This window comes from Carica papaya, chromosome 4 (assembly GCF_054855325.1).
Source record: "Carica papaya isolate Zhongbai chromosome 4, ASM5485532v1, whole genome shotgun sequence".
In the NCBI taxonomy this organism is placed as follows: Eukaryota; Viridiplantae; Streptophyta; class Magnoliopsida; order Brassicales; family Caricaceae; genus Carica; species Carica papaya.
In genome coordinates, this window is record NC_142312.1 from 640,927 (window position 1) to 654,242 (window position 13,316).

A 13,316-nucleotide genomic window follows, 5' to 3' on the forward strand; every position below is an offset into this window, starting at 1 on the left:
TTTTAAGTTTTATATTTTAAAATTTGTTCATAATCAACTCTTTACGAATAATTATATTTATTTTAAATAATAAAATAACAAAATCGAGTTTGGATTGAATAATTCGTAAAATCGATTCAGTCCAAATTTATCATAAAATACTTACATTTTAAAGCTTGACTTTTGTTTGGTGAAACATTAACACATATATCTACATATATGTATTGTATATCATTAGGTTGTAAGAGAAAATTATTCTTAGCCAACAACCAAATTGGCAGGTAGGGCTGATTTGGTTATTTTGCTGCCTCAAAAGGTATATGTATATATGTAATATATTACTACAATATGACATATACCTACCCTCTCAACACACACACACACACACATGTTGTATATAGCATTATAGTCAAAAGTCAAACTAAAATTGATACATACCAAAAGCTTAGTCCAATTAGTAAACCATGTATATTATAAGAAAAATAAGATACATGAATTAATCAAATATCATATTTCGAAACATAATATTAATTTTTAATTCATTGATAAAACTGATTAAAACACCGATTCATTAATTTATTAACCCGACAAATAATCGATTCATTGAAGTATCAAGTTAAAAATATGCATGTATATATATGTATATATACACACATATAATAAATATTTCAATCGTTTATCATTATGAACTTTAGTATAAATAAAATAAAATTTAAAATGATTAAATATGATTTTGTTTACCGTTTTTATTGAATTTAAGTGACTTTTACATTAATTTGGTACATTTATAATATATCGTATTCACAATTGAATTGATTAGATTATTCAATTTAATTAAAATTTAATAATTATAATTACTGTAAATAAATTATTTAAAAATATTAAAAGGGTAGGTCCGAATGTATGATTGTTATAATTAAAAGAATTTAATTATTATAAAATATTTATTTTATTAAAAAAAAGAATAAATTCACTATAATTTAATCATCATAATTATATCAATATATTAATGTAAATAATTTAGTTAAATAAATCACTTGATATTTAATTATATTATATATGACATGATAGTTTAAGTAGAATAATAATATAAAAAATATTACAATTAATCATTTTTTTAAATGAAAATGTTATTTAACATTTTTAATTTATTGTAATTATTTTAATTAAAAAATTTTAATTATTATAAATATTTATTTTACGTAAAAATGTAATAAATTTACAAAATTTAATTTAATCTTATTAATTATGCTAATCTACTAATAAAATAAATAAATAATTATATTAAATCAAATATTATGTACTAATTACACATACCCGTAATATATACATAAAATAGTAAACTTTATGTTAACTTAGAAGTATATATATTATATTAATTACATATAACGTGTAACGCTAATTAAAACCCTATGATTTCCAACCACCAATTTTGGTTAGGTAGCGAATTGTGGAGATAACGTTTGGTGGGTGGTAGCCTTAAAAATGCTTAATAAAATATTTAAATGATTACGTGTACAAATCAAATTAACATATCCTTAATTTACTATAAAAAAATATTAAAATATGTAGATTAAATGGTCGAAAATACCCTCAGCAGTCAGGAATATTCCCAAAAGGTGACCTACTTGATGGGGTATTTACTAAAATACCCCCCCATTTCTCTTTCCCTAACTACCACCTCCACTATTTGTCTCCCTCTCTCTGTCTCCCCCTTTGACTGTTGAAAGGACACCACCACACCAACCCTCTGGCTCTCTCTATCTTAAACCTCCTTTATAAAACCCTTCCCACCATTTCTGTTCTTCCCTCAGGAGCCACCAAGCCTTCTCTCTCTTAAATTTCTTCCAAGAGAAAACGCAGACAGAGAGAGGGAAAATCAAAGAAGAAGAGGACAAAGAAAGCTCCTGTTTCAACAATGGCACTTGCTAATAACGCCTCATCTATTTCCTCTAGATCTCTCTTGAGCAACTCCCTCTCCCAGCCGCGCCACCAACCATCTTTCTCTCTCTACCCCACCAACCAAAACAATAGACCAAGATCTCGGCGCCCGATCAAAGCAGTCCACGCGGCCGAGGTCGCGAAGAAATCTGTTGCGGCGAAGGAATTGACCCCACCCGTTTCGCAAGAGAAAGAAAAATGGACGTTAGATAGCTGGAAATCAAAGAACGCATTGCAATTGCCGGAGTACCCGGATGCGAATGACCTCGAGTCAGTGCTGAAGACGATTGAGGCGTTTCCTCCTATCGTGTTTGCTGGGGAGGCAAGGAGCTTGGAGGAGAAATTAGCAGAGGCGGCTACGGGAAATGCTTTCTTGCTTCAGGGAGGTGATTGTGCTGAGAGTTTCAAGGAATTCAGTGCCAATAATATTAGGGACACTTTCAGGGTGATGTTGCAGATGAGCGTTGTGCTCATGTTTGGAGGCCAAATGCCCATCATCAAGGTTAGATCAAATTTTGGGTTTTGCCCCCTGGAAAAAAAAAATTGATTTTTAGATGATTTTGAATGATGGGTATTGATTAATTTTATCTAGTGGGGCTTTCTTAGATTTATTTTAAGAGTTAAAAAAAAAAAAGTGTAACGTTAGAATATTTGTGAATTAATTTTGTTTGGAATGTTGTCAAGAGAGTAAACTAGAGTGGAAAGGAGGAATTGCTATCGAAATCTTTATACTCTCATCTTTCCTCTCGTTTATTCAATCTTACAAACTGGGGATTGGGAGGGGTTGAGTTTTACTAACCAATCACAACAATTATTTTTTAAAAATTTGAGATATTTTTGTTTTATGTAACAAAAGTTATAGTTTATTTTTACTTTGAGTGTATCTCTTTCAGTTATATATGAAATGGAATTGCAAATAAGTTAGTTCTGGATATGGACTTTAGGTGGGAAGAATGGCTGGCCAATTTGCAAAGCCTAGATCAGACCCATTTGAGGAGAAGGATGGAGTGAAGCTTCCCAGTTACAAAGGGGACAATATCAACGGTGATGCATTTGATGAGAAGTCAAGAATTCCAGACCCACATAGGATGATTAGGGCATATAGCCAATCGGCAGCTACTCTGAACCTTCTCAGAGCGTTTGCCACAGGAGGCTATGCCGCAATGCAAAGAGTTACACAGTGGAATCTTGATTTTGCAGAGCACAGCGAACAAGGAGACAGGTAAGCAATGTTGATTTTTTTTTATCTTCCTGAGCTTAAGAGAGTTTGTATGCGATTCTATATATTAGAAGTTGGCGTTCTTTTGCATGAGATACTTTTTTGGATGCTGCCTATGAGGAATGAATCTATGAAGAGTTGAGCTGGACCAACCAATTTCTAACTTGTGTTTCATTTGGCTTTTGTTTGACAGGTACCATGAATTAGCTAACCGTGTTGATGAGGCCTTAGGATTCATGGCTGCTGCAGGACTCACTGTTGAACACCCAATCATGACAACCACAGATTTCTGGACATCCCATGAGTGTTTGCTTTTGCCTTATGAGCAAGCACTCACTAGGCTGGATTCAACATCTGGCCTATACTATGATTGCTCTGCTCACATGCTTTGGTGTGGTGAGCGTACCCGCCAGCTGGATGGTGCTCATGTGGAATTTCTGAGAGGCATTGCCAATCCTCTTGGCATCAAGGTATTTGGATCATTGTCTTGTTATAAAGTTATTATTTGGAATATTGGCTGATATCTCTCTGGGAAGGGTGACTGTTTTTGGTTCCATTAATATCATTCCAGTACCAAGGGTTATAATGAACATAAATCTTCTATGTTTGGAAAAAAAATATGTTGCATACTAGTAATACTATGTGGTTTATGTGCTTTATTGGCATTACTTTTACTAGATTGTAGAGACAATCTTCTAACTTAATCTCGAACTACATTTCATGAGTTGGTTTTAGATGTTTTATTCTATAGCTTTACTTTCTTGGAAATGTTTCTAATTCAAAAAAGAAAGAAAATTCCAGGGGGTTGATATTTATGTTTAACTGGAGTAGGGTTATTCAAATGTACTTTTATTAGACTGGAGTTTTCCTCAACAAATGTATCAATATCATCAATATGAGAATTTGTAACTTATGAACTATACTAAATGTTGTTTTGGCAAAAAAAAATTGAAGTGGCTAAAAGTGAAACTTGTGATGCAGGTTAGCAACAAAATGGATCCAAATGAGCTAGTGAAGCTTATTGAAATCCTCAATCCTCATAACAAGCCAGGAAGAATAACAGTTATCGTAAGAATGGGTGCTGAGAACATGAGAGTCAAGCTTCCTCACTTGATCAGGGCAGTTTGCAGGGCAGGGCAAATCGTGACCTGGGTTTGTGATCCAATGCATGGAAACACCATTAAGGCACCTTGTGGACTCAAAACGCGCGCTTTTGATGCAATTCTGGTATGACTACTTTCCACCTTCATTTGACTAAGCATCAAATATGTCACAAAATTTTGTCCTTGATGGAACGATGGAGCCTCTGGAAAAACCACAGAGAAATGGGAACAGTATTAGATCTCAATCTTTGTTATCCTTTTTTAATTAAGAAAATGTAGTCTTTATAGAATCAGTTCTCAAAAAAGAAACAGTGGCTCCTCTATGAACATCTTGAGGAGGAATTGGTAGTCTCTAAACCCATATAGAATTCTATGAACAGAGGGGTAAACTTATAGGTTGTAGGAAATGCATTTACAAAAGCTTTGCAGTATCACCACTACCTTCATCAAAGTGCATCTGAAACTATTTTCTCACTTTGGTGATATTATTGTATTTGTTGTAGGCTGAAGTGCGAGCATTCTTTGACGTTCATGAGCAAGAAGGCAGCCATCCTGGAGGCGTCCATCTAGAGATGACGGGCCAAAATGTTACAGAGTGCATTGGAGGATCTCGGACGGTTACCTTCGATGATCTTACCTCACGTTATCACACACATTGTGACCCGAGACTGAATGCTTCTCAGTCTCTTGAACTGGCTTTCATTGTTGCTGAGCGGCTTAGAAGGAGAAGAATTGGAACTCGGCGTCTGCTTTCTCTGAGCTCGTAGGTTGCTTTGGGATTTCTAGATTGGATAGGTTGCTTTGGGATTTCTAGATTGGATTGGTGAAGTTGATCGAGGATTCATCAACTGAACACCATGTTGCAGCCACAGGGGAAAGAAGCTTCTGAGAAAAATCGGATTTTTGCTGAGAATTGCTGAATTACCTTATTCCAAATAGCTTTATCCCACCAGATACTATTATAATAGTAAAAGATTAATTCTTTTTATTGTGTATTTGGCTGATGCTGTGTGTTTCTCCTTTGAGAAGCTACAGGATCCAACATTATAGGATTCTGTCTATCTTTTTTTTTCCAAAGATTCCGCACAATATATTTATTGTGAACGACATTGGCAAATTGGTAGGTTTTTAATGTCTCATATCATCTGTAAGATTTTGACAATCAACAGCCTATAAATTTTTCTACTTAAATGTTTTTATATTAGAGTTTTTTTTAATATAAATCTCAATCTTTACTGTTTAAATTAAGTATGAAACATCTACTTTGTTAATCAACTAAAAGTTTATAATGCATTCTTTTGCCGTGCTAATTGATATACAAATTGCAAGTCTTCTAACCCAACGTTTCACAACGTCAAATAATATTTTAGAGAAATAGCCACCAATTCGCACCTATTCTTTGTAGAATTTCCATATAATTCCTTTTTTTTTCAGAATTCTAACCTAATTTCCACACAATATATCTAAAATAATTAATATATGTCATCGAAGTACAATTTGCTATATCTAAATTATCATCACTAGATTACGAATTCTTTAAACAAAAAAATTTTAATCCTAACTTTCAAGGTGAAGAATGAATTTGTGATAGTTCAGACACAATAACTTCTGGTCCAATTCTGCATATTAAAACTAATATGAGAATCGGAATTAAAATTGACTGGTGATTGTATGAAAGATGAACCAAAGACGGCATAAGTTGCATGAGCATATGAGATAAAAGAAACATCAAGAACATAGAGCCTAACATCCATATAATCTAAATGACAATAATTGAACTAGGTAAAGTGCTTAGTAGATGAAGTGCATGTTCTGCGTGCTCAAGAAACCTAAAAACGTTCTTTGACAGGTTTAAGTTAGAAGAGGATGTAAACATGCATAAATATTTTAAGGTCTGCGTAGTAGTAACCTCCTAGTAATAGGGCATGTAACGCATGGGCCTCCTGAACCGAGGAATTTTTCTGCAGAGAGAAAATAGCAAAGGATGCCAAACGTAAGTCCAGAAGCTCACAATCAAAACAGCACAAGTGAAAAACTAGACGATGCTTACCCATATCCGTAGGGGGAGTAGAAGTAAGGAGGTATATATGGCCTCCTGAACCGAGAACCCATGTAAGGGTTGAATCGCCTAGGCCTGTACTGCTTCATCCCAGGGACATTGGTCCTTTTGGGCAAAACCTGTGGATTACAATACCACAGAAAAAGTAAACACAAATGGGAATTAAAACTATCTCGAGGATGCTTGCCAGTTGTCATGTACATTTCCGAACTTTCTAAGGCTATATTTGAAATAAATTCATAAATCTTGTGGAATTCTTATCTGAATTGATACTTACATGAAAATATAAATTTCACTACAAGAGGATAAAAATTACACTCGTGGAAATCCAAATTGAATTTAAACAATGAATTCCAAATTCTATTAATCTTAATAAAATTTGGAATGCATTGTTCTAATTTCATGTAAAATTTTATTTATGTCATTTTTTTAATTTTAGAAAGAAATTATGTATCTTTTTATTGAAATAAGTTTAGATTTAGAAATTAATCCCAAACAAAATTAAATTTATTCCGAACATAAACTTAATCTTAATAAAAAAAATCCAGCTACCTTCAGTTGACGGCCATGTAATTCTGATTCGTTCAGTACAAGAGCCTCTTGAACAGCTTCAACTTCAAGGAACTCCACGTAGGCAAAACCCTTTGGTTGGCCATACTTGTCTGTCAGAATAGTAACTCTGTTGACAGTACCACAGGACTGAAAATGCTGCTGCACTTCTTCTGGAGTACATGCATAATCAACCTTCGCAACCAAATTCAAATAAAGTTCGCAAGACAAAAATGTGAGTAATCCAGACCAGTGATATTACTTGTGAAGGCACTAATTTGAAATTTGGTTTTCACAACAAAACCTCTAGACTCATATTAGTGAAGAAAGGTGACACTACAATTCCTTGACATAAACTGCAGTCAGCCTTAATTACACTAGTTGGACACTCTAGAGCTTCCATAATGTTTTGATTTTTTTTTCAAAATATATTTCTTTTTTGTTATGACCATCAGCATGGTTATATATTCCTTGTGTTACAGAAACTCCTCAGACTACTTGCAGTGCACTATGTTGGTCTCCATCAACTATGCACCATTTCACATCCCTTTTTTCAGAAACAAAATGACTTTAAAGACAAAAGGAAGGAGCCACAACCCTGCTACTCTATCTCAGAATACAGATTGCCGACCAACTGTTTCATTCAGCTATTGATTATGAAAGTCTCAGCTAAGAAGCCCTAGCCCAAGAGAAACATACAAAAGAGAGTAAAGCAGAACAAAATAGAAGAGGACAAAATGCAATGCAAAAAAACATGCGGTGAATTCTCTCTCAAAAAAAAGATATGGAATCAAGCATTATTGAGAACCTAGTAGTCTTCTGTTGTTAAAATTGCCAAACTTTATGAGCTAAACTAGTGAATCCTACTTTTGTTGCCAGTAAAAAAATTTCATTTATACCATCTCAACATCATTCATTTCATTAAGATTTTAATAGATACTCGAATATAGAGAAAAAGTTTTATCAAAAAATGGAAAACACTTTGTCCTTTCAATCTCATGCCACATTTTCACACCTGTTTTCATATCATTGTTTTCAGTTTCATCTAGGACATTTTTATGTAGAAATACCTAAATTTGAGAAAGAAAAACTAGGAAAGTTTTAAATTTACCAGCTGGAGCCTAACTTAACACAGTTGCTAAAACTGAAAACATGACCACAATAATATTACGGTGTAATGAGTGAAAGGCATTTTTTTTCCATTCAAATACAAACTAGTGGCATAAGTTTCAAGATAAGATCAAAACTTATTTCTTCTGAAAGTCTGATACAAGGCAACCAAATCCTACATTACAAACTGTTCACTGCCAAGTCAAAAAAAAATTTCTGCCCAGAACAAATTCTGAATTTAGAGAAATGATCAGAAGTGAAGTAACTTTATACCCTAGTAGAAACATGAATGCAAAATGGGATTATAAAATTTTACCAGACAGACACGCATGTTTTTAATTGCCAAAAGAAATTAAACTGAAGAGAAAAATTTGTTATGTTCATCCAGACAGTTAACTTTGACAATCGATCCTGCAAAGTGGTACATATAGAAAGAAGTCCAGAAAGGAAGATGAATAATTGTGTGCGACTCCTTAAAAGTATAAGCTTTACTATGAGAGCATGAACATAAGGTGTGCTCCATTAAAACACTACAAAAAAGAAAATTAAATAAAGACCAAATTCGTTTAAGAAAAATTGATACTTGATAGCAACATGATTTTATTCTTTTGAAACCAATTAGCAGGAAAAACATTTAAGGCCACAAGGTTATTTTAAAAAAAACATTTAAGGCCACAAGGAAGCAACAAGCTCATGCCTCTCACCAAATATGCCATATGACCAGGTTTTCTGAGATTCCAACATCCACTGCCAACAGAAACGAGGCTCTGCACCTTTCACTGGAAGCCTTGAGGCACTGGAAGCAACTCCTCAAATAGACTATATTTCTCCTTTTGCATGCAGAAGTTGAGGCAAATTGCATGCCATGTTCCTTTTAACACAAGATTCTCTTTATAACTCATTTACACTGTTTCTTTTTCAATATTCCATTGTTTCAAAGTATTCTTTCAGTTCCTTTCCTTTCTTTTCTTTTTCTCTTTTTGGTGTTCTTTTTTCCCTTTTTCTTTTTCAAAAACATTTCATCAATCCTTTCCTCTTTTTTGCTCATCTTTCACCTTTCTGTCATTTGCTTTTTTTTTTCTTTTTTTTTTTTGCAAGTTCTTTTCAAAACTGAAATATAAATAGAATGTAAGCCCATGCAAAACTACAACAGCATTGACCTCAAACCACAAAATACAGTGTGAATATTCCAGCGCTAATATGCAGGGAACTTGAGAGATAAGCACAACCCTGCGACCATAGTGCGACATTAAGTCAAACCATGATTTTAAAGCTGGGAAGTACCCACAAAGAAGAAAGCAAAATAAAAAGGAAATTAATGTGCACAAAGTTTCTAATTGTAACAGAACCCAACTAGAAAATTTTGCAAACATTATCTCAAATACTAATGGCCCTTCAGCAAATGTTGATACTGACATGATTCTTTGCCCAAGAAACCAACTCTCTTAAGTATGAGCAACAACACAGCTATGGGATAGAGCTACTAAAATCCTAATGTTCAAAAATGTTGTTAAGCTACATTGTGAACGGCATAGCTTATAACACTAAAAGCCATAAACTATTTCTTTTTTAAATTAGATAAAATTAATCAACATTCAAAATTTAAAAGAATGCCAGTATAAAATTATATAAATAATTTTTTTCCCAAAATAAAAAATATGAAAAATCTACCACAAAGATCAATATTTTACCAGTATAAGAATGCCAGTCAAGAATGGTATAGACATAAAAATGCTATATATGAAAGTCTACCACAGAGACCAATATTTTACCAGTATAAGAATGCCAGTGTAAAATGGATATAGACATAAAAATGCTATATATGAAAGTCTACCACAGAGACCAACATTCATGGCTTCATTGGTTTAGTTGCCGACTGAAGTGCTTATAACCTTCTGCGTGTGATGGAAGTTGCATAAAGAAGCTTTTCTAGTTTCCCTGCTAGCTAGTAGAAATTCACGATTCTAATGTGAGTGTTCGAGCATCTCCTAGCACAAGAGGTTCCAGGAATAACAGGGCATCCTGGTTTCACATTTTTGGGACATCACCTTTGTAACCTCGATGATTTTGGTTTCATTATAGATATACTTTTAGATTTGTAAATCTTTTGTACATGGGTGACCTCCCCTTGGTGCCTACTCTAATATATTTTTCTACTCTTTTATCTAAAAAAAAATTTAATATTTACTCTAATTTTACGGTGTTACAAGACTCCATAGAGATCTTAGTGGGAGGTCAAACTGATCTTATTTCACATGCCAAAAGCTTTTTCTAAGTTCTTTTTATTTGGACAAGGATAGCATTAAGTACTCTTGCCACAAATATCATCAAGTCAATCATGTAAATGAAATTAGGAATTTTGTTTTTCATTATTCACAAGTTCATTGACCATGTGATTGACACAAAAGAAAAAAAGAATATTAGAGCCAGCAACACCCAAAAATCTAAATACTCTGGCACATCTTCCAATATCTACATAATTTGAATATAATGAACTGTTAATTGCTAGCTTACCAAGCTATATGTAACAATTTGAAAGCCAATATTATGGTCCTGATTTATGGATCTCGTTATGGAATTTTGTTAAACTATGCGATCGTTAAGAGAGAACCTAATGATACTAGAGTAAGAAAGTATTCAACATTTTTTCATAAGTTTATTCTTACCTAAATATTTGCAAGAAAAGACATCATCTATTTATACAAGAGAATGAATATTTACCTAGAAGTTATTTATAGAGTTAACTACCCCCTTGTCTTTATCTAAACTTATTCTCTGCAAAACATATGTCCGTACTTAACACATCATTATACAGATAACATATACTAACTTATTCTCCCCAATACACTTGTCCACCCACTTGACACCACTTATTCTCACTAAGAGACTATAATATTATCCATAACAGCCAAATGCATACAAATTAATGAACCTAATACATACAACAAGACTATAAACGCAGTCTTTTAAAACCAAAATGAGTTGGAATTCCACTCAAGTAAACCTTGTTTTCTGATTGTAATGAGAAAGAATAAGAGTGGGCAAAATTTGATTTCTCACATTTCCAACAAAAACTGATCGTTGATCTGCCTCCTCCTTGCTTGCCTGATTAGCTGCTGCGCTTGCGGGGTCTGCATACATGATCACAGAAAAAAAGTGAAGCAATTACTCGAATGAAAAGTAACTTCAACAGCAGTAAAACGGAAAAAGATTTTCAACAGCAATAATGCATTTGAATGAAGGAAGGGAATCCAGAACAATACATGATAAGCAATTAACAAAAGCATCAAACAAATACATATTATTCATTCACAGATAAGAATAGTAAAAGTGGTTGCATCTTAGCATTAATGAATATAAACTGAACAGTAGCTGAGTCAGTTGTTGATGAGCTTTGGCCTGGGTGAGGATAGAAGTGGTTAAGGTCAATAGAGGGTGATAGTTTCAGTTCCACTTTCTGGTTTTAGGCTAACCTGGGGGAAACAAAATTGGAGGGCTTTTGAAATGAAAGTGTAATCTTTCAGGGTGAGCATTTGTTAAACGTCATGCTCTAACTGATGGTGAAGAGTTGTCAGACCTAGTACATCTTAATCTTGTAATCAGTTTAATATGAAAAAATTGTATACGAGTATACCCCCTTCATCTTGCAACGAACAATTCATTCTCTATTGAAAAAAAGTAGCATAATCTGTACACAATGAAAAAGAAGTAGCATAATCCATACCCAAGAAGCAAGGAAACAAGAAGGTTCAGTATTATAAGGAATACATTTGCTCCTACTATTTTGGGAAGCAACCTCGTGGAAATTTACATCACTCATTCACTATAACAAACAACATATAAAAATAATAATTTAGTGTAAATGCACGCAAAACCAAGAACCATCCTGCACTCTACAATTCAGTGAATATGCAATTTAGTGAAAGATAAATTTTCAAATTAAGCTCAGAGCCAATTACTAGTATCTCATAGGACCCTAGCACTCAAAACAAGAAGATCAATCTCAAGAAAAAACGCAGGTAAAGTATTGATAGTTAAATGCAATTCAAGTAAGCAAACAGTTCCATCGACTGAACCAACATAACAATAATAGAATAGAAAACGCGTGTTTTTGCCAAATTGAAAGCCCAGAAACCAAACACAAATTACTGACATACTCAACAATAGATCAAGACTATAGGCACCAATCAAATAAAACTATATTTAGGAGGAACATAAATTCCAGAAAAGAAAAACAAAAAACCTTGAACAGCGCCCATCTCCTTCTCGACCTTAGCCTGCATTTCACGAAGAGCAGCAGCCTCCTCCTCCATCTCCTTTAAGCGCTTTTTCATCTCATCTAGCTCCTGCAATTGTCATTCAAATCACACACACAAGCAGACCCAATGTGTAGCACATCTGCTAAGACACTGACCCATTGCATAGTTAGGGTTTTGAATCGATATAAAACACGAGCAAAGGATGGACCTTGACGGCATCTTCGTCTGCGGCAGACATATCGACGTCGCCGTGATGAGCTTCCATATCGCCTTCCATCTCTCCTACGTCAGGGATTTCTCCTCCGTACACCTCATGCTCCTCTTCCTCCATGTTTGGTCTCTCCCCTTTCCTTTACCCGTCCACTTCTATTCTATAAAGGCTCATCAGGCTTCCCAACTTAATATATAGTTGCCATGTTGGTGGCCCGCAGCAAAGCGGCAGATGAACGGAGAAAAAATTCGAAAGGCCCAAAAACAGTAACAAGAGACAAAACGCTGTCGTCTCGGCTCTTTTCCAGCCATTGTTAATTTTACAATCTATACATAAGTATTATTAACAAATTCAGAATTTTGGCATTGCGAGATATTTCAGAATAAATCTTAAAAGTTCTTTTGGAAGTAATTAGTATTATGTTTATTTAAGAAAACTAATGGCAAATGGCCTATTAGCTCAGTTGGTTAGAGCGTCGTGCTAATAACGCGAAGGTCGCAGGTTCGAGACCTGCATGGGCCATATTTTTGTCTTTTTTTTTTTTTTTAACTAACGCGAATGTAATAAAACTGCTAATTTCTACTTTACCCTTGTAAAAATGAAAAATTCCCTCGGTAGTATCACTAACGTTCTCGTCGTACTCGCAGACTGGTACTTTAACAAAGGCAACTCGCCGGGTCGCTCGCACGCCTCTCCTGCCCACTGACACCGAGATCACTGTAAAATCTCCTCATTTTCTTCTTATTTATTAATATCTTAAAGTACGTTATTTCCTGCAACAAACATTTTCGCTAAAGAAACTTTCGCCACTGAAATTCGACCACGTCACCGGTATCACTATCAGAAAGCCACGTGTCATACTGTAGTTGAAAGAGTTCGTACCATT

At 34.2% G+C, this 13,316-nt stretch overlaps 2 protein-coding genes and 1 non-coding gene across 5 annotated transcripts; 2 read left to right on the forward strand and 1 right to left on the reverse strand.

The window, feature by feature from the left end:
• Window positions 1-1,690: 1,690 nt before the first annotated feature.
• DHS1 (3-deoxy-D-arabino-heptulosonate 7-phosphate synthase 1) lies at window positions 1,691-5,441 on the forward strand. Its single transcript, XM_022041903.2, has 5 exons — window positions 1,691-2,422; window positions 2,865-3,142; window positions 3,333-3,609; window positions 4,121-4,366; window positions 4,746-5,441. The coding sequence occupies exons 1-5, from the start codon at window positions 1,898-1,900 to the stop codon at window positions 5,007-5,009; spliced, it is 1,590 nt and encodes a 529-aa protein (XP_021897595.2). The 5' UTR covers window positions 1,691-1,897; the 3' UTR covers window positions 5,010-5,441.
• Window positions 3,973-12,603, reverse strand: LOC110814431 (RNA-binding (RRM/RBD/RNP motifs) family protein). Of its 3 annotated transcripts, none has more exons than XM_022041906.2 (7): window positions 12,428-12,603; window positions 12,204-12,306; window positions 11,021-11,091; window positions 6,854-7,045; window positions 6,293-6,420; window positions 6,152-6,203; window positions 3,973-4,445 (listed from the first exon to the last, which is right to left on the reverse strand). In XM_022041906.2, the coding sequence occupies exons 1-6, from the start codon at window positions 12,548-12,550 to the stop codon at window positions 6,155-6,157; spliced, it is 666 nt and encodes a 221-aa protein (XP_021897598.1). In that variant the 5' UTR covers window positions 12,551-12,603; the 3' UTR covers window positions 3,973-4,445; window positions 6,152-6,154. The 3 variants fall into 3 exon arrangements, with proteins under 3 accessions (XP_021897598.1, XP_088073226.1, XP_021897597.1); XM_088217100.1 differs by lacking the exon at window positions 3,973-4,445 and adding an exon at window positions 5,703-5,861; XM_022041905.2 differs by lacking the exon at window positions 3,973-4,445 and having other exon boundaries at window positions 5,922-6,203.
• Window positions 12,604-12,878: 275 nt separating this feature from the next.
• Window positions 12,879-12,952, forward strand: TRNAI-AAU (transfer RNA isoleucine (anticodon AAU)). The gene has a single exon. It is a non-coding gene; the product is annotated as a tRNA-Ile (tRNA).
• Window positions 12,953-13,316: the final 364 nt, after the last annotated feature.

Coding starts and splice junctions, on each gene's coding strand:
- LOC110814431 (XM_022041906.2), bottom strand. CDS start 12,550: ATGGAGGAAGAGGAGCATGAGGTGTACGGAGGAGAAATCCCTGACGTA. Junction 11,092..12,203: donor GGAGATGGGCGCTGTTCAAG/GTTTTTTGTTTT, acceptor TCATGTATGCAG/ACCCCGCAAGCGCAGCAGCT. Junction 6,204..6,292: donor TACTCCCCCTACGGATATGG/GTAAGCATCGTC, acceptor TTCTCTCTGCAG/AAAAATTCCTCGGTTCAGGA.
- DHS1 (XM_022041903.2), top strand. CDS start 1,898: ATGGCACTTGCTAATAACGCCTCATCTATTTCCTCTAGATCTCTCTTG. Junction 3,143..3,332: donor CACAGCGAACAAGGAGACAG/GTAAGCAATGTT, acceptor TTTGTTTGACAG/GTACCATGAATTAGCTAACC. Junction 3,610..4,120: donor CCAATCCTCTTGGCATCAAG/GTATTTGGATCA, acceptor CTTGTGATGCAG/GTTAGCAACAAAATGGATCC.